Source organism: Spermophilus citellus, assembly GCF_964194105.1.
Source record: "Spermophilus citellus genome assembly, chromosome: 16".
Lineage (NCBI taxonomy): Eukaryota > Metazoa > Chordata > Mammalia > Rodentia > Sciuridae > Spermophilus > Spermophilus citellus.
Window position 1 is genome coordinate 27,036,701 of NC_138196.1, and position 21,528 is coordinate 27,058,228.

The 21,528-nt window shown below is 42.0% G+C and overlaps 1 protein-coding gene across 1 annotated transcript; it reads left to right on the forward strand.

Annotated features, from left to right (window-relative positions):
* Nucleotides 1–227: 227 nt before the first annotated feature.
* LOC308635283 (ubiquitin carboxyl-terminal hydrolase 17-like protein 6) lies at nt 228–21,145 on the forward strand (the record flags this gene model as incomplete). Its single annotated transcript, XM_081269643.1, has 6 exons — nt 228–324; nt 1,747–1,799; nt 10,955–11,081; nt 11,435–11,528; nt 19,489–19,589; nt 19,680–21,145. The coding sequence occupies 6 exons, from the start codon at nt 228–230 to the stop codon at nt 21,143–21,145; spliced, it is 1,938 nt and encodes a 645-aa protein (XP_081125769.1).
* Nucleotides 21,146–21,528: the final 383 nt, after the last annotated feature.

The following is a 21,528-nucleotide window of genomic DNA, read 5'->3' on the forward strand; positions in this document are numbered from 1 at the left end:
AAAGGTCATGAGGATGTGGATGCGGTTATCCAGGAACTCATCCCCCTGCAGAAATGCTTCTCCTCCTCTTCTATCTCTGCTCCTATCCTCCCTCGCCTCTCCTTCCTCTTCTTCCTGTGGTCCATGTGTGGGCAGGGCCACTTCCAAAGGCTGCCTAATTAGGAGCATTGGGCCTTCTTTTGTCCAAGGGATTGTCTATGCGCCCTACGAATCCCTCCCTAGAAGAAATGGCTTTTCTAGAGGAAGAAGCCTGCAGCCTTAAGGTTGATTCCAAAGATAGTTCTCCTAACTCCATGAACTCTGAATTTGCAGCTGAAGAAGAAGGTCAGAAGGATGGGATGGAAGGACCAAACGAAGCCCAGAAAAGCAGCTGGAATAGGCTGGGGACCAGGACACCCAGCTGATCTACCTGAAGGCTCTACAGGACATCCCAGGGAAATCCAGTGCCCAGAAGGAAAGAAGCTGCCACCCGTAGGGTGAAGCCCAGCCCAGAAGTGTGTCCCAACCCTATGGAAGGACCAGCCCTGAGCATCAAGGTCACTCCTCAGAAAGAGAAAGACTTGCCCCCAGAGGTCAGAGCCCAGGAGGAAGAGCCTGACAGGGGCAGCTTCTGTGACACCAGGGTGATTGTGGACCCTCAGGGGGAACCTGCTGAGGAGTCACTTGGTGACCAAAGGACAGTCATTGACAAGCCCTCTCCCCTGCTAGAATTTTTGGATGGCTCCCACATTCAAAAATGGGTTGAGAAATCCAAAAGCATTCAGATAGGAAGGTGGTGATGGAACACCCTCCATGAGGAGGCCACTGGTGTGACGTGGACGAGTCTCTGGGTCAGATTCTCTCAGGAGGAGCCTGTCTCCCTGAAGTACTCCGCAGTTCCAGAGCCTTCTTCCCTCTCCACTGACCACAACATGTACCCCTCATTTGTACAGAAGCCCTTGGTGTGACTACACCAGCTACAGGCCAGCAGCCCAAGACTCCTGGCACCCCTCTGTGGGCAGCAGCCAGGACACAGCCTCCTAAGTGATCACCCCCCAGCTCCTCAGTGAGCTCCCAGAGCCCCTCCAGAGACCCAGAGTCCCACTCCCTGCAGGTGTGCAGAAGCTCCCTGGAAGAAGTGAAGGAGAAAAGGACATTCTGAGTGGAGACTCCACCTCATCCCTGTGGCGGACAGGCATCTAGCTCCCTGACATGGGGCCATGAGGAGCCCAGCCTGAAGCAGGGCTTTATTGACACTCAGTGCCACTTGGCCATGCTGTACTCCAAGTTCTGGTTCAAGGGGACCTTTACAAGGTTCAGAAAAATGACAGCAGCTACTTCCTCACCTCCAGGGCTGCATCTCTGACTTCTGTGACCCTGGGACACTGACAGTTTGCCTGTGGGAGCAGCTGCTGAAGGAGGATCTGGTCTGGGGGGCCTTCAGCTGTCACCCAGATTTTGCATTTTACTATAGTGGGAGCTAAGAGAAGTCTGTTGCAGGCCTTGGGGCACCCCAGGTCATAGTCTTTGGGTAAATGGGCTGGGATTGCTCTTACTAGTGCACCTCGCCCGTCCCACAGCAGGGCAAGATAACCACGGTCTCTGTGGTCAGCTTTTCTCTTTTTTTTAGATGTTGAGACCTAACAGCAAGGTTTTTCTACTTGTAGAGCTAACAAATATAATTCCTAAAAGTTTCTGTGGATGTCATTTGTTAAATGCTTTATAAGCCATTGCTTATCATTTGGCCATGTTGTTTGTTTTGTTCAGTTTTGGAGTACTGGGGAAGGAATCCAGGCAGCGAGCTGCACTCCAGCTCCCCAGTATGCCTGGGGACCAGGGAGGAGAGGCATTTTGTGACTTCTCATGACTGACATCAGCATGAATCTTTCCTTCTTGGGAAGTCATCAACTTTGGGTGTTGTTTTGTTTTAAATGTGAAATATGCCCATTGCAGAATATTTGGAAAGTGCAAACAAGTGTGTAAAGATCATTCTCATTCACTCTGAAAAATTAAAAATAAAAATAAGAGGAGGCTCATGGTTTTTTGTAAACAAAATTGTATTGGTTACTCTGAAGAAAAAAAAATAAGGTCCAGGACCAGATGGTTTCAAAGCTGAATTAATTCATTTATAAATTTAAATGCCTTTAACACAAATGTGGGTCATATACCATAGTTTGATCAACTGCTTAATTTCCAGGTACATAGCAATTTCCCACTCATATTTACCTTTATTCTCTGAACTATCTGAATTTTATTTAAAATTTAAAAATCTTATATTTTATCTATGTTGTTTTTTCTGTATTTCTAAGTATTTTATGTCAAATCTCAATAATATAATTTGTAAAATATGTACTTGGGAAGTATATCTAACCTTCTTTTATCCAATTAAGATTAATTGTGTATATTTTCAGGAATATTTAATAGAAGCCCCTATCCCTTTGTAAGGGTCTGGCGAAGCATCGGAGAAGGAGAGACCACAGGAGACTAACTTCATGCAATGGCAAGGGGGATTTTTATTAGAGGGATCCATTCCAGCGCGCTGGGACTCTGTGCTCACTCAAGAAGGGAGAGCAGCCCAGAGTCCAGAGCAGAGGTCAAGCAGAGCTTAAGTACACTTTTTGGAGAGGGTGGTGGGCTTTGCATACATCAGAACAAATCATCATGAGGCGCGGGAAAATTGAACAACAATTCTAATACATGATTAGTCCATTCATTGGTGGGAACAGTTTGGGCAGGGGTGATTGGTCACTTCTAAGTGGGGTACACATTCAAACTGATTGGTTCTGGGGCCTATATGCTTTATGTGCCATGCTACCTGGAACCCTTAGCTATTAAACAACCAGGGAATCATTGGAGATATTTACTGGGCAGCTCTCGTATTGTTCTAACAACTTCACAGAGATTACAGGTTCCGGGGATAGCAGGGAAATTGTAACAATAGACTATTTAAATTCTAACAATGGTCTTTTACTTTTTAGCCCAGGCCTTGTAATCTAGAAGCTTTACAATGCCCTAGTCTTTTACACTTTAACTTTAACTCAGGATTTTGCAGCTTAGAAATTTTACCTTTACACCTTCCCATGAACATTAAGAAAAGAAATATAATAGAGCTGGATTTTGACATTTTAATAACCTAATTTATATCATCATCAAGTTTGTCATTTCCTGAAATGAAATCTCTAATTTATTTGATTTAGATGTTTATTATTACAAATTAAATAAAAAAGGAAAGTAAACAGGTTTTAGATGATTTGTTTCACTGAAGCACTAGACCAATTCAAGGGGAATCTCTCACCCAATCTACATACAATGGCTCTAGAAAGGCAGTTTGATGAGATCACCTTTCAAAGTCACATGATAGCACTCTCAATCTAGTCAATAGGATCCCATCACATCTGATCCAATCATGATCCAATCATTTCTAAAATACTTTGAAACTTATTGCTTGACATTTATGCATATTAAAACATTGTGATATATATATATATATATACACACACACACACACACACACACACACACACACATTTGAAAACTGAAAGAAATTTTATGTACTATTTCCAATATACAGCTTCATACTCCAACTTGGTTTTTGAAATAAATACACGCACATTAACTGGAGTTGGTGGTGCACACCTTTAATCTCAGGAACTCAGGAGGCTGAGGCAGGAGGGCTGCAAGTTTGAGGCCTGCCTCAGGAAGTTAGTGAGACCATCAGCATTTTACAAAACCCTTTCTCAAAATCAAAGAAAGGACTGGGGTTGTGGCTCAGTGGTAAAGCTTCCTTGGGTCAATTTCTAGTAGCTAAATAAACAAATAAATACGTAAAAATAGATCCACAAGTAATGTCACTCTCTTGTCTAACATACCTCTAGTTTATTCCATTGCACTGTGGGTTACTAGTTATCTACACAGGGGAACTAAGATTTTTAAAATGTTCTAGTTGTCTATTCATCAACATTAGTAATTTCCAGCTCTCAAATACCTCCCCCCTCTATACCTTCAGAATTTACCTGTATTCCTCATCCTGAACTTCCTGAGTCTTATTCCAAATTGATCCTTTGTGATAACTGGTGGAACCCTTCAGAAAAAGTCAACAAAAATGAGAAAGTTTAGCAATTCCACCTATGAGTTAAATGTTCTCTCATCTCTGCTTTCCTGTGTTTCTCACAGTGTCAAGATAAACAAATTCATGGTAGTCAGTCAAATTGTATTCATTTTCTCAGTTCAACATGAATTACAAATAGAACCATACCCTATATTAGAGAGAAAAAATTGAACAAACTCTGATGAGACAGATGTCTTGACTATAGTGACTCCATTTTGTTTAGGAAGTCCAGTTTGTGAACAGCCATGCCAAGTAGAAAGGTCACTACTGGGGCAAGTTGTTTTTCCTTTTGTTGTGGAAGCCCTCAGGAACATGGAAATACCTAACAGCAGCCTTTGGTGTCTGTAGCTAGGGTAACTGGGCTTATTCTTATTGGCTAAGCCTCCTGGGGCCTGATTGTCATCTCTCACTTCTGTAACTTGGCTTCTTGCATTGGTAAACCAATAATGTCCCTTTCATGTTTTTTTGGCTTAAATATGAGGTCAGACTGAAGGGAGTGAGCCACTCTCACCATCTTACTTTAAGAGAGTAGAGTGTCCACTGCTGGCCAGCAATAAAGGCTTCATTGGAATGGCCATGTGTAGTCTGAGAGTTATTTGAGGGTCTCATATCGGTATAACAAAACTGATGAAGATTCACAATTTCTTATCATTAACTACCACTCTTAGGATGCTCCTTGAACAAGTGTCCCAATTATAATTTTGTACTAAGATCCAGCACACACTATGTCACCTCCAAAAAGAAGAGACTGATTGGGGGTCCTCTGTCTGTTTCTCTCTGCATTTCACCACTTTCAAGTGGACTCCAAAAATGAGGATGCTGCTTAATCAACATCATTTCCTTTTTGCAGTCAGGTTTCTGTCTGCTGCATGTACATAGTTTAGCCATTATTTGGAGGTTGGATTCATGCAGTAGTGAAAGAGGGAGAAGGAGAAAAATGTATCTACACATTTTATTCCAAATATGTCTAAATATTGGGACAAAATAAATGGTTAAAAACAATTAAGTCACTGATTTATAAGTCAGGATTCCAGGTCCAGCCAGGCTGGGTCCTCTGCAAACCTCTCAGGGCCCTCCAGTAGGTGTTGTCTGGGGCTGTGATCTCAGGAGAGACCTGTTGGTCCTCTTCATATCCCACAGACTGTTGGAAGGGTTCCATTCCATGGGGGCTGGGGACCTCAGTTTCCATACTCTGACTTCTGTCCCCTCCTATATATCCCTGTCCCTTTGTATTCTATGAGGTACCCTGTATGATTTTTTTTCTTCCATTTCAGGAGAGGGCAGTCAGGGCCTCAGGCTTGCTGGTTTTGCAGTGCACCACTGCATCTCACAACCAACCCAAGGTTGCTTCTTTAATGCCAGCGAGAGACCTTCTTAGGGTTGAAAACTGCCTGTAATTCCCCTTTGTGAGTCAGGAGGATAAAAGTGTCAGGCTCACCTGGTCAACTTTGATTCACTGTGGATTTTTCCCTGTGATTAACTGACAGTGAGTGGAAATTGTATCTGAAAAATCCCTTCATCATTGCCACATATCACAGCCCAGCCCTGAGAGTGTTAGTGCTCAGAGCCCCGGACATGGAATTACTTCTTCAACCAATAACATTCTGGTCCCTAGGCAACAGAGACAGTGTGAGCTCCTAAGTTTTATGGAGAAGATACTGAGTAGAAAGTGCTGGGACTGACAGAAGAGCAAAGTGTGAGGGGGAGAAAATGCCCCCTGGCGAGTTTTGAAGGGGCTGCTGCTAAGTAAGGTGGGGTTTTTTCTATTTTTTTTTTTTATGGATCCATGGGCTTGACTTTCACCTGGGGCCCTGATGCTGAGTCTGGGGTCTTGGTCTCTCTCTACATGCTGCAGGCTGCAGACAGGGCTGTTTGGTCACATCAGGACACCTGGTGGTACCTAGGTGTGATGCTTGGCCCATGCCATGCCTTTTGGAGGCAGCCTTGGCAACTTTAAGGGAGACCCCTCTGGCCTTTGGACCGCTATCTTCACACAGAGCACAGGGTTCTGCCCAGAGTGCCTTAAATTCTCCTGGCAGGTGCCAGTGCCAGTCACTCTCTCTACATTTTTTGGCCCAGGAGGTGAGTAGAAAGCAATTTCAGGGTTTGGGTGGAAGACAGCAGGGCAGAGTGTTCTCATGTTGGTGTTATTGACAGATGGCTGCCTTGAAAACACATGGTCCAGGACAATGTCTTCCTGATTACTCGAAGGCACATTGCCCTGCTTGGGTGCTGGGGGCAGAGTCCAGCACAAAGTTCTCATTAATACTACATCAAGTACAATTAAAATCAGTGAAATAATAGATGGAGCAAAGAAAAGAAACTTAAATGTAAAACAAATACAGTTAGTTTAAATATGAAGAAGTGCTTGACTACAGTGGTGATCCGGTGTTATAGTAAAGTTTTGTCCTGTTTCATAAATGGACTTCCAGACCACTCACATATAATCAAATCAAGCCTCTATTGAGTACAAGGGCACTCCTTATAAGCCTGAAAACCACAAAAGGGATGTTCAGGAGTCCAGCCAATGCAAACCAGCCAGGTTACAGAAGCGGGAGAGTGCAGTCAAGCAGTGGGAAGCCTGACTAATCACAGTTACCCAATCACCCCAGTTACAGAAACAGAGCCCTGTTGCCCTAGGTATAGAAACAATGCCCTGTTAGGTATTTCCATGTTCTTAAAGGTTTCTATAGCAAAACGAAAAGAACATCTTGCCCCCATTATAACCCTTCTACTTGGCATGGTTGTTTTACAGAATGGAGTCACAAAACAAAATGGAAAAATGATTTAAAAGGAAAATTAATTTACAGTGTCTACTTAATGCAATTCATGCCATATTAGAAAATACAGTTGCATTTTATGTGTTGTCAATTAACTTGTAAAGACTTTTCTATATTCTATTGCGTGTCACTGGTTAGTGCAATTCTGAGGGCCCTCTTACTGTGGTTGTAACCTATGGAGGCCTCCTGCTGGCTTGTCTCTTCAGGTTTTTATATGCTCTAAGTTGTTGGAGCACAGGCTGCAATGGACTCTGTTGCTTCTGTTGTGTGAGGGTCCTCTAATGTAATCAGAAAGGGAAGTTCAATCTCCAGTTCCAATTAGAGAGGAGAGTAGAGCTCACTTTTAGCCATCCATGTAACATATGATAACATTTCATTAACATATGTTGACAATTTACTACTGATCTCTAAAATGATGTTCAATATGAGAAAAGTAAGAAATAAATACAATAGATGGTGATGAACCCAGCCTAATTCCATTTTAAGGTTGGGAGTCATTTTGTCACAAAGTTATGAAAAGTTAGTTTCGGTTTTATTATAAAGTAGTAAGATTTCTATTTGGCCTGACCCTCTGCTGTACAAACTTGTTTGGAATTCCTGCCCATCCTCTGAACTCACCCATGCCTGTCTCTCCTTGTCCAGATAAAAACCCTCCCTAACACCTGAGCAGTGCCACATAATTCTGATGTTAGAATCTCAATTTACTCTCTACCTTGAAATGTTAAGCCATGTAGATCATTAACCTGATCATTAACATCAGCCTTTGTATTACATTTGCCAGATCCCTGTTAGCTGTAAGTTACCACAACACTCCCTTTGTAACTTTTTGTGCTATAAAAACCTTTTCTTTCCTGTGAGTTGCTGCTGTTCTCTGGCCCAGCTTTTGGGGTGTGATAGTCACTGGCCAGCTCTCTTGTGTACACAATGTAAGATTTCTTTAATTTGATGTAAAATTGGAGTCAGTGATCTTTTCTTTGTGTTGTGTTTCAACAGTAGCTGAAGCCTTAAGCATTAGTCAAACTATGAACACTATTCAATGTATTGGAAGGGGAAGAAAAGAAAATACAAAGGAAACAAGTGAGAAAGGGAAGGAAGACCACAGAAAAATAAGAGGAAGAAGAATGAAAGAGTAATGAAAGGGATAGAGGAGAGAGAAAACTACTGAGGAAAATTCCAGGTAATTGAAAAGTTTGCCCGTTTAATAGATCTTTGCAAGAACGAATGTGGGGAGATTTTACAGGACACTTGAGAGTAAAGAAGTAGTGCAAAAACAATCACAAAGGGATCTGGGTTTTGTCCTTGCTGAGGATTTTAAAATGGGGAGGTATCCATAGATTTGGATTTAACATCCCTGAGTATGAAAGTGTTTTTGACATGAAATCATTCTACTCATTTTTGCATCTCAACTTTGACCCAAACTGGACAAACTTGTCAGGGGTCTGTCTGCTTAGCTCTGCCTGCTTCTTGCCTGCTAATGAGTGTTGGAAGAAATTTTCCTGTTCAGAGCAGAATAAGTCCTCAGAGTGGCTCTCTTTTTCTGTCTATATTGGGAGTGTGGCTCTGGCTGCAGATGCTGGCCAGTCCCCTCTCCTGAACAGCCTGTGAGTCAATGCAGATTGCAAGACTCAGGTGCTTCCCATTTGCTGAGGGAGGAGTCTGAAAATTGCCTCCAGACACCTCTGGGCATGGGGGAACTGGGGCATACTGAGCTAGAATGCAGAAGGTAGCACCTTTCCACACCCCAACTATATACACAGCTCTATGTCCTGGCAGCTTTGTCCCTATCTGAGAGTTCAGATCCCCTCTTTGAAATGGAACTCCCCTTTTGGTTGTCTCCACTCTGCAGACCTACAGCCTAGAAGCCAAATTTTCAGTCACTGCCCAAAGCTCCTGGTAAAACTTTAGCACATTCCCACTCCTGTGTCCAGGTGGACTCAAGACTTGGGCACGGAAGTCAGTGAAAATACAGGACCCATGGCCACTTCATCTTGGGTACACAATCAAAAGCAATCCCCATGATACCTCATTACAAGTTCTGCTCCCTCACATGTTGAAGTGTAGCATTAGAGAAGCATGCTGAGGCAAGCATATAAAGCAGGGTTTATTTAAAACTGGGTAACAGACTTCTCCTGTGAGGGAGAAGGGCGCCATAGCTGCTATCCTGGTATCCCAAGAAGTGAGGTGTCCTGCCCTTTTTATAGGTCCTAGACTTCCTTTGTTCTCCTTCCCTCTTCTTATCTTTCTCCTTCCTGCTTACAGGACTAGGCCAAGGAAATGCTCAGCAGGATGGTCAAAAGGTGGGAAAAAGTTGGGCTGAAGGGCAAAGGGCAGGGTGGAGCAGCTCAGGGCAAATTCATTAACAACCTTATAGTTCACTATAGGGAGGAACAATTCCTGGGACAGGTCACCTTAGCAACAGGTAGGAGCTGGGGTAATTTCTCCCTGAGTGTGGAGAAAGCTTCCTAAAGGAATGACATTTTTATCCCTCAAGGGACAGTGTCCAGCTTCCAGACTCACTCAAAATTGGCCTCTTCATCTGACCTGATTTGATTTGCCTATCTATGCTGACTGCCTGTCTAATTCTGGCTTCACCAAAACAAAGAATAATAAAAGAAAAAAACCAAACCAAACAAAAACCAAAAGAAACTGCAGGGATTTCTAATTTCTTGGGCAGCAAGTGGACACAGAATGTCTGTAAGCTGGCAAGACTCCCACATTCTCTACATTGCTGGGAAAAGCCAATTTCTCTCCCATACTGATTTCTTCTCAGTATCAGAATGGTTTTCTAGCTCAGACTGTGAAATTGCTGGACAACACAGCCTGCTTCCTCTTCACCTTTTACCCTTGCCACTACTTTGAGAGAGAGAGAGAGAGAGAGAGAGAGAGAGAGAGAATTTTAATATTTATTTTTTAGTTCTTGGCGGACACAACATCTTTGTTGGTATGTGGTGCTGAGGATCGAACCTGGGCCGCATGCATGCCAGGCGAGCATGCTACCGCTTGAGCCATATCCCCAGCCCAAATGTCAACTTTTGATAATCCCCCCCCCCAAAAAAAACCTAATGAATCAAGATCATTTTTATTCCCAATATTGTTACAACTTACTAATAAAATATTCCTTCATATTTCATACTGGAAGTTGTTTACACCAAGGTATGTTAACTTAATTGATGTTTGTCATTAAAATATACTAGTAAATCACGTAGTAGAGGAAGCAAATTTTTTGAACAACTGGATACATGAAAACTAATAAAGAAATAGAGAAATGAGATCAAGATATCAGAGAGATATTGAAAAGTAGTCTTTGGAGCTCAAGAGAGAATTGAGGATGAGAGTTGTAGTAAGGGTTGGTTGCTGGGATTCTGCCTCAGAGTACAAGTCTCAGAGACTTTGCCTTGTGCTGCTCAAATGTCTGTCCTTCACCTTATTCTGACCTCCTTGGTCACATTGAGAAGAGTGACTCTTCCTACTGACACCAAGTTACATGTAGTTTGCTCAGTTCTCAAAAATTCTGAAGATTGGTTCAAGAATGCCTGCATTTTTCTGGTTATAGGGTTATAGTTTAATCATGTTTTGAAGATATAAAAAAATTCATTGGCTGTTTAAACACTCACATTACTAAATATTTTACTGATGAGGGATATTAGATACCTCTTTGTGAAAATGACTATTTTATACATAACCAATTTTCAAGATGACAAATTAATGTTAAGGTTGGCCTGGTGATAATTCTGGAAAGTTATTTAAATAAATGGGGATTTAAATTTTAGTTGAAAAGATTCAAGTGAAAATTTTATAATAGCCTGATTGAAAGTTATTCTTACCAGTCCTTAAATTTTTTTTTCATATTTCATGATTCTCTATCATTCCATATTCCTTTAGTATAAATTCTATGAATTCAATGTATGTACATTCTGGGTTTCTGAAATTAAGAATGTTGGAAGCTGAAAATGAATAGGCTGGTGCTTTAACAGTTTGATCTCCTGCACACCTAGTTTCCCCTCTGCCTCATGCTGTCCTCTCAACCCTTCTTTTGTGAAGTTGATCTCCTTGCTCTTCCTAAACTAGCTTGTCAATACCGTTCTAGGAATTGGTGACCACTGAAGATGTAAGCAAAAGTTTCACCCAAGAAGAGTGGGCCATGCTGGACCCATGTCAGAAAATGCTACACGGATCAGTGATGCTGGAAATCATTAATCATCTGGTATCAGTTGGTAAGTCCATTAATGATATATATGAAAGATGTGAGGGTATACCTATTTCTTCAATAACAGTATCTGGAATAGCCTCTCTCTATTCAATTCCAATCTCTGTCCTGACTTTCTCATAGAACTTACAATTACATGCAAGAAAGCTGATCTTATTTATTACTTTAATTACAACTTATTTTACACCACACTACAATATAGTCCACACCATAATGTTATGTATCCATTAAATTTAAATTATACATAGACCTGATATTTATAAATCATTATACTTATATTGTCACTGTGCTGGAGGATTGAATACCAAAACAAGAGAATTCTGAACATTTTTGTGTGATTATCTGGATTCCATTTGAAAGTAATATTTAGTGGAGAGATGAAGTACCTGAAACAACTGCTGATCTGGCATTCTTTGAATGTCATTGTGAGCATTGGTGCCCTCAGTCCTCCCTGGTATGGGAGCATTCTAACTTTATTCTGCTGCAGTGAGTGAACTTCAAAATTTTCTCTGCTAAATACTTTCTCCCAGTGCCTTGGTTCTCTATTGTTGTTAACTCATCTTCTTGGTCTTGTCGCTAATGCACATTTCTTGGCAGAAATGCTAAAATCCAATGGCTTTTTTTTTTTTTTTTTTTTTTTTTACCATGCATAGGGTATAGTTCTGCAAATCAGATGTGAATTTGTATCTGGAGGAAGGAAAAATCCTGTGGATGGGAGAAGGGACAGGATTTCTCCCAAGGCAGAGTGCAGGTAAGAGACAGAGACATTTGTGATTCTACAGAGATGGTTGCCCAGCCAGTGACTGAGCTTGGAAATATTAACTGACATAGCTGTGAAATTAATGTGGTTGTCTAAAATATAGTAGGGGACCATGGGACAAAATTTCTCATGTATGATGTAGCTTCTTTTAATCTAAATTCAAAATGTTTCCTCTATATTTAGATTTTCATTGAGGGGAAAACCTGTTAGTGTGTTTTTTAGGTCAATTTTCATGTCTCTTTTTCAGATTTTCTCCTTTAAATTTTTTTCTCCATTACTTTTTTAACAATAATTCTATGATGATGTTTTTTTTTTATAATTCCCAGTGTTGTATTTTTCCAAGATATGTATTTTTTTTAATCTAAGCCATATCCTCCATGAAAGAGTCAATGATGAAAAAAGACATTCTCATGAGATTGTTGACTTTCAACTTTGTGTCTCTGAATTTCATGCTACCAATTTGTATTTCCAACTTTTCTAGGGATGTAAATGAATATCAAAAACATGAAATGATATGCAGAGCAGTTTTGAAAAGAAAGGCTACACCCATCAACAGGTCAATGGTAAGTTTCAAGAATGGGAACACTCATTATGTAAGTTAAAAACCTGTCTGTGGAATAAATTAGTGACCAAGTACAATTTGATGGCTGTCATTATGATGGGAATACACAACTTCTGTGTTGAAACATCTGTATAGCTTGCATTCTGGGAGAAATTAAAAAGATTCCAAATGCACAAGCATTTCTCATGTAGCTATTTGAAATACTGAAGACCATAAAGTTAATCAGAGCCCCTTTAAATAAAATACTAGTAAATGGAAAATACTTGGCTCACCTGGGAATTATCTACAGTATTCACGAAATTAAAAGTAAGAAGATTTTCATTTTCATATTACAATGGATTGTTCTAAGATTCTTATGCAAAAAAAATTAAGTTTATATGGAGACATTGTTAAGAAATGTTCATCTTCTTTACAAAACAGGAATCTCATTTTAAAGAGTATTCCTTAAAATGGAGAAAAGAAAGGAACTACTGGGACAACAAACACTGTGCACCATCCCTTGCTGACAATTTGTATCTTGGTGAAAACCAGAAAAATGATTGTGTCTCATGTGAAGGGCAAGAATATTTGAAAGGACATAGGAACTGTTTACAACCTAGAAAATTCAACAAGAATGACCCTGGAGAGATACAATATGAATGTCATCTATGCAGCAAATCCTTTAATCAAACCTCTGATCTAAGCAGACTCAATGAAACTAGAACAGGGGAAAAAAATTGTGAATATAATTTTTCTGAGAAAGTCTTCAGTTACTGCTCTAAGCATAGACAACATGAGAGAACCCAAACAAGTGATAAACAAAATGAATGCCACGTGTGTCAGAAAGCCTTCAGGAAGTCTTACAACCTTAAAATGCATGAGAAAGTCCATACTGGAGAGAAACTATACAGATGTCATCGGTGTGGGAAAGCTTTTTGTAAATTATACAACCTTCAAATGCATGATAAAATCCACACAGGAGAGAAACCATACAAATGCCGTGTGTGTGGGAAAGCCTTCAGCAAATCAGTTCATCTTCGTCGTCATCAGATAACCCACACGGGAGAGAAACCATACCAATATCAATTGTGTGGGAAATCCTTTGGTCAATCATGCTACCTTAGAATACATGCAAAAATTCACACTGGAGACAGACCATACAAATGCCATGTGTGTGGGAAAGCCTTCAGCAATTCAGTTCACCTTAGTCGTCATCAGATAATCCACACGGGAGAGAAACCATATCAATGTCAATTATGTGAGAAATCCTCTAGTCAAACATGCTACCTTAAACTTCATCAGAGAACACACACTGGAGAGAAACCCTATCAATGCCACCTGTGTGGGAAAGCCTTCAGTCAATCTTGTTACCTTAAACCACATCAGAGAATCCACACTGGTGAGAAACCATATGTATGTGGTGTATGTGGGAAAGCCTTCAGTCTATCATCTGGCCTGAGACACCATGAGAAAACACATACTGGAGAGAAACCATACAAATGCCCTATGTGTGGGAAAGCCTTCAGTCGATCATCTGGTCTCAGAGTTCATGAGAGAACACACACTGGAGAAAAATAACATGCATGCCAGCTGTGTGGCATACTCCTTGGCCATCACCCTAGTATGGAAAAATGAAACATGACTTGCCTTGGAGAGTGGCCATGGGAGTGTTGCCTGTGTGGAAAGGCCTCTCTTTAAGACCCTAACCTTAGAAAAATCGAGCCAGCTCAATGGAGAGAAACCTCATGAGTGGCATCTATGTGGGAAAGGCTTCAGTCAATCTTACTACCTTAGACTGCACAAGAAAATGTACAAGAAATCAATCGTAGGAATGTCAGCTGTTTGGGAGGTCCTGCTGTTTGGGAGGTCAGCTGTTTGGGAGGTCCTGCCAATGTTCTGCATGTAGGAACCCATGATGGAGACAAACTTGAGTTTCTGTAGCCTATATTCTAACCTGCTATTACAAGATATAAGAACTAAAATTTTTTTTCTCTGTACTTCACATATTTTTGCTCCTACTCATATTTTTTCCTACTTCCAAATTTGAAAATTATTTGATTCTTAACCTAGCTTCTTTCTTAGTAATATGTTAAGTTATAAATGTTCATCTGAGTGCTCTTTTATCCCAGAAATTCTAATATTTGAAGCTTTTATTATCACTTCTTCCAAAACACTGTTTATTTCCTTCTCTTGTGCCTTCTTCCTTGACCTGTGAGGTATGTATAGGTGTTCCATTTTGTGTTGAAGGGCCTGAAGTGTGGTGATGGGATTCTATAGATCTTAAGGTGATTGATTTCTAATATAATCAATTATGCATTAAACAATCTGCATGATTTTAACTTTTTTAAAAGGCAATGGAAATGCTTCAAATTTAAAATATAAGATTGTATTAGTTACGTACATGTCAAAACTATCAAATTGCATGCTTCCACTATGTGCATTTTATTGTACTTCAATTTTACCTCAATAAAGCCATGAAAAAAATGTGAAGAAATGTTCAATTGTACTTGTGAAATCTAAATCTGAGCACCCCATAATTGAAGAACACCCTTAATCAATATGAAAAAAGTTGAAGTAATTTGAATCCTCTCTTGACATACACAAGTCCCTGTAAAATAAGCCATATGAATGATGTTTGATAGAAAAGGTCATAATAAGTGATCTTTCTTAAATGGCATATGCTTATTTTAAACCCTGTCAAGAAAAGAATGTAGTAACCTACAGTTTCAACTCTCAGCTTTCAACCAACCAGAGTGTTTGACAGGAAAGTCATATTGACACTGTCCAGGTCCTAGACAGGGTTTCCTCAATCCTGTGTACCTTCAGAGCATACCCCACCCCCTTGTATTCCTCAGGAACTTCTTGAGCTTCATTCACATTGGTTCCCTTGTGTCCACTGGGGGAACTTTTCAGAATTAAACAAGTTTATTTTTAAATTTGCATTTTCAAGGACTTCACATTCAAGTTTAATGTTCTCTCATCTCTCCACTTAATCTGGTATTTGCAAAGGTGAAGCAAGTGGAATGATTGAATTTACATTATTAAGTGACAGTTGTATTCCTATTACTCAGATCAACAATAATTAAAACAGAAAAAACACAATTTTAACCTGAGAGACATAATGAAACAAAAAGTTTGGTTTGCAGTTTGTTGCATTTAATGATAATTTCCCCATGTTCTTTGAACAAGAAAACCAATATTAATTTGTGCTGGCATTTGTGTAATATGTAGAAAGTCTTGATTATACCACCAAGGAGATATATTTGGTAGTTTTTTTTTTCTTTTTCCTGATTTTCACCAACATCAGAATCAACTGGATTTAGAAGATACAAATGAAAGTTGTTTCACATGATTCTCTTTCTCAGCCCGTTCTCCATCTCTTTCATGTACATCATTTAAATCTTCTTTGGATGTTCAATTTATGTTGTGAATTGTTGGAAGGAGAAGGGGAAATTCTCTGTGCTTCTTTTCTAGTTATGTGCAGCACATTGCCAGAAACTGAGTGGCAACACCAATAAAATCCATTAAGTCATAGACTCACAGGTCAGAAGTCCAAGTCAGAGCAGGTTGGATCCTCTGGAAGCCTCTCACAGGACCTCATGCAGGTGGTGGCTGCATCATGATCTCCTTGGGGCCTGTTGATTCTCTCTTTCTCAGTCTTTGGGGTGGGTGCAGTTCCTTGGGGGCTGTGGGGCTCTGGACCTGAATTTTGACACCCTGAGTTTTGTTTCCTCTCATATGTCTCTTGATATTCTGTGAGAATTTGCAGATTTGGGTGTGTTTGTGTTTGTTGCAGTGTTTGATTCTTTGGGCTGGCTAGACAAGCACTGTACCACTGCACTGTACCCAGGCCCACAGTTGCTTCTTCTGTGCCTGAAGGGGACCTGTTCAGAGTTTGATTCTGTCTGCACACCTCCTAACACAAGTAATAGATTCCTGTTACACCACTCAGCTTTTCAGGTTCTCTCAGGTGCCTTCCCTTTCTTTGATTAGCTCACAGTGTCTGTAATTGCATGAATAAACTACCCCCCTCATTGCCAGTTTTTGTGGCTGTGAACAAAATATATGACAAGAACAACTTATAGAACAAGCATTTTGTTTTGGACTCAGTTTTAGAGTTTCAACCCATGGCCACCTGACTGCAATACTTTAGGCCTGAGGTGAGGCAGAACATCCTGGCACAAGGGCATGAGAGAGAAAAGATACTCTCTAATGGCAACCAGGAGCAGAGAGAGTGAGGAGCCAGGGATGAGGTGCTTATTCCCCAAGGGCATTAGGGGACTACTTCCTCAAGCTCTGGCCCAACTTCCAACAGTTTCCATCTGGTTTGGTCTCAACGTCTAAAAAAAAGAGAAAAGCTGACCACAGAGACCGTGGTTATCTTGCCCTGCTGTGGGAAGTGCGAGGTGCACTACTAGTAAGAGCAATCCCAGCCCATTTACCCAAATAATAAATAAAATTGAAAGGCCTTTTGCTACAAAGACCAGAAAATATAAACACAAATAAAATAACAGAGGAGAGGCAGGTGACCTGAATAAATTAGAGGTGACAGGAGACATTACAACTGACACCAGAGAAACTAAGGGAATCCTGAATCATGAGGAATTCTTTTTGAAAAAAAAAATGCTAATAAATTTTAAAATCTTGAGGAAGTGGATAAATTCCTACCCAAATTCCTTCCCTTGGACATAAAATGCCCATGACATTTTAAAATTGACCTCAGTATATATTCAAAACACAAGGAAGGAATTGAACCAGTTGTTGTAAAGATTCTCCCAAGGAACATCCATTGGTAGATAGGATCACTGCTGAGTTTCAGCAAATTTTTGACAGGATCTAAAAGCAATGCTTCTCACATGCTTCCATACAATTGAAAGGGGGGAACATTTAGAAACCGATTCCATGGGGCCTGTTAGTGGCAGAGCAGGCTGAACCAATGTCAGCTGCAGGGTGGGCTGAACACTTGACCCTCACCCATCTGGTTCCTTATCCCTTGTTTGCCTCAAGTCAGAACACTTAACCCCACTCAAGGCTGAACACTTGACCCCCACACATCTGGTGCAAAGGAAACCCACATCTAACTTCTTCCCTCTCATTGAGGGCAGAAGATGAGACCCTTAGCAACTACTGTATGATCCAATCACTGTGGGCCAACAAAGCAGCTTGCAGACCCAGAGACCCCGTCAGATTTTGGCTATCAAAACTCTCCCCTCTCCTTCTCTCTCCTTCCTGTCACTCTCTCTTCCCCTCTCTCTCTCTCTCCCTCTCCCTCTCTTTTCTCTTTTTTTTCTCTCTTGTGCTTTGCTGTCTTCTCTCTCTCTCTCACTCTCTCTCTTTCTCTCTCTCTCTCACTCTCTTTCTCTTTCACTCTCTCTCACTCTCTCTCTTTCTCTTTCTCTCACTCTCTTTCTCTCTCTCTCTCTCTCTCTCTCTCTCTCTCTCTCTCTCTCTCTCTCCACAATAAAGATCTCTTGGTCACTCCAAGTGTCGTGGTCACTTTCCTTTCAGAGCCAACCTTCACCTGTTTATTTACCCAAACTGAGGAGGACACAAGAGAAAAAGCAAAAATGAACTAACCACTGACATTCGGCCATGAAGAAGGAAATCCTGTCAACGTCAAGAGCTTTCCTGGAACTGGAAGACCCCACATTCTACACACTGAAAGATAAGGCTCCAGGGCTGGGCTGTAGCTCAGTGGTAGATCACTTGCCTTGCAGGTGTGAGACCCTGGGTTTGATCCTCAGCACCACATACAAGTGAATAAATAAATAAAGATTTAAAACATAAAAGGCTCCAGTGTTTTCTCTCATGTGTGGAAACTAAAGGAAACAGATGACTGAAAGGTAGAGGTGGGATCCCCAAGGACTGGGAAGGGTATGGCTAGGGTGAGAGATGGAAATTGAAGACAGAAGAAGGGGAAATGGGTAGAAGGTTGGGTGAACAGGGGAAAGCTTGACATGTGCATGGATGAAACTACCAGGATGAAGCCCATTAATTTGTTCAATTTACAGTTTAAAATGCCCAGGGCAAAAACGACCAGTTTCCATAGAACTCCTGGACCTCCCCATAGAGCCCAGAATGGTGGAGTAGGTTTCCTTTGAAATTTGAATCTTCCTGCAGTCATTCAAATGTTGAATGATTAATATAATCCTTCTAAACGCAAACACCCCTGTTTAAAATGAAGTGAGGCTTACCCAAGGACTACACCTCCATCATCTCCTGTTTCTCCTCTACTCTTTTCCCCAGCCATACTCTGAAGAACCCATTGGGAAGGGAATCCAACCTGAGGTCCATCTGTCCATCCCTAGTCTGTCAGCAGGCTGTCAGGAAGGTGGCTGCTGGGCAAACACCACAGGAGCAGAGTCAGCTTCCTAGATGTCACATTATCTTGAACATAATAAAAATCTTATTCCCTGCCTCCTTGATATTTCTGCCAAAGACAAGCAGACATATTCCTAAAGGACTTCCTTTTGAATTCAAAACCATCATGGAAATGTGTCAGGACCCGTCCAGCATGACTTGGTTTATTGAGAAGGAAAAGAAATGTATCTTTTTAATCAGAAAAGTGGTTTAAAAGTTTAATAATACTTATATATTTTAATAAGTAAAAACATTTTAATTGAGATATTACCATTATGAATATGTGCACGCCTCAAAATGCTTATGAAATGGGGATATAAAAATACTCCTTGGGCTGGGGATGTGGCTAAAGCGGTAACAGCGCTCGCCTGGCATGTGCCTGGTGCTGGGTTCGATCCCCGGAACCACGTAAAAATAAAATAAAGATGCTGTGTCCACCGGACAATGAAAAAAAAAATATTAAAAATTCTCTCTCTCTCTCTCTCTCTCTCTCTCTCTCTCTCTCTCTCTCTCTCTCGCCCTCGCTCTCTCTCTCAAAAAACAAACAAACAAACAAAAAAACAAAAACTCCAGAGATCCACAAACAGGAAAAAGAGTCAACCAGTCTCTCCAGGAAGTGAACTGACCACACCCAAATCCCTAATCCAATTAAGTGCTTGCAGGTGATTGGTGGATCTGTCAGGAAGTTAGTGGGTGTGGTCAGGAGGCTGAGCTATAAAAGGCTGAAAACATGGACCCGGCTGTCATTTGAAGGCCGGCTCCGAAGGAGAAGCTCTCTCCTCTCGAGATTCAGCGGGGAGACCTGGTGGTCACTGCTCCTGGAGACATGGAGGCAGCTTCACTCCACTGTGGAGGTGAGTCTCAGTTTCATGACTGTATAAAACCTGAATGTTCATCAAATGCAGCTGATGCTAAAGTCCATTTGGGTCCTTCTCTACCTGCAGAGTCATCGTTGTCACCTTGCCCTGACGCACACTTAAATAAGAATTCAGCTCCTGTGGGGCCACTGCTGGCTCCTAGAGGGAAACTTTGTCTGAACTGGCAGAGACCGTCCGCGGCTGGTGCTGGGCTGCAGAACATGGGAAACACTTGCTACGTGAATGCAGCCCTGCAGTGCCTGACATACACACCTCCGCTGGCCAACTACATGTTGTCCCAGGAGCACTGCCAGCGCTGTCCTCGTCACAGGGCCTGCATGCTGTGTGTGATGCAAGCCCACGTGAGGCGGGCTCTCCGCCACCCTGGGGATGTCATTCAGCCCCTGCCTGCTTTGGTTGACGGCTTCCACACTTCCCGGCAAGAAGATGCCCATGAATTTCTGCTCTTTACTCTCCATGCCATGCAGGAAGCATGTCTGCGTGGGCACAAGAGGCCGGGTGCTCACTCCAAGGACCCTACCCTCATGCGCCAGATATTTGGAGGGTGCTGGAGATCGCAAATCAAGTGTCTCCACTGCTGTGGCCTTTCAGACACTTTTGACCCCTACCTGGACATTATGCTAGACATCACGGCAGCTCCCAGTGTGCAGCATGCACTGGAGCACTTGGTGAAGCCTGAGTGGCTGGAAGGGGAGAACGCCTACCAGTGTGGTGTTTGTCAGAAGAAGAGGCCAGCCTGCAAGACCCTGACCCTGCAGAAGGCACCAAAGGTTCTTATGCTTGTATTGAAACGGTTTTCGGATCTCACAGGGGAAAAAATGGCTAAGCACGTGCACTATCCTGAGTGTCTCGACATGCAGCCATACATGTCTCAGCAGGGCAGAGGCCCGCTGGTGTACGCCCTCTATGCTGTGCTGGTCCATGCCGGGGTGAGCTGTCGCAGCGGACACTACTATTGTTACATAAAAGCTGGCAATGGCCAGTGGTACAAAATGGACGATGCTAAGGTAGTGGCCTGTGACATTACTTGTGTCCTGAGTCAGCGTGCCTATGTCCTCTTTTATGTCCAGAAGAGTGAACTTGAAACTGACAATGGGAGTGTGTCCCTGGGCAGGGAAACAATAGCGCTTGGGCCTGAGGACAATATCTTGAGAGCCACTCAAGGAGAGCTCCAAGGAGACTCCTGTAGCAAAGCAGTAGAGCCAGAAGAGCGCTTGGTGGATACAGCTACTGGAGAAATCACCTTGGATCAGTGGAAATTTCTCCAAGAACAGAACCGACCAAAGTCTGAATTCAACCTCAGGAAAGTGGAATTCACTCTGCCTCCCAATGTTGTTGTGATTCACCAGTCAAAACACAGAGAAAAGGAGAACATAATGGATAAGCAGGAAAAATACAAGCAGAGCAAGGATACCAAGCACAGCATGCGTGAGGAGTTGGTGAACACTGGCCAACTCCCGTGTCTTGCAGGAAGGCCCAGAGCCAACAAGAAGAAGAACAAGCAGGGCAAGAGGACAGTAATTGTGGTCTAGCAATCCAGGGCACTGTGAAGGCCTTTGTATTGCAAACTAATGGTAAGTACTTAGCAGTCCCTGGAGTGCTTTGAGTTCCCTGAAGTAGAGGAGTGCAAACAGAAGCCTGGGTGATCACAGAATCCAGTTGTGGGTTTGGGAGTCAAACCAAAGCCTTTAGTCAGTCTCCAATCATTGGGACTTCTCCAAAGTGCCATGGCATCCCTGAAACCTTGAGAATAGTGGTGGATGGGCAGTGGAAAGAGGGAAAGGTGCCCATGGCATCCAAGCAGTTCAAGGTCAAGTACCACTGCAGAAGGTTGTCCCAACAAGCTCAGCTGCCTCCAGAGCCCAGGGACGTGGCACTCTCCAGCTGCCAGCTCACCCCCTGTTCCTGAGGGGGC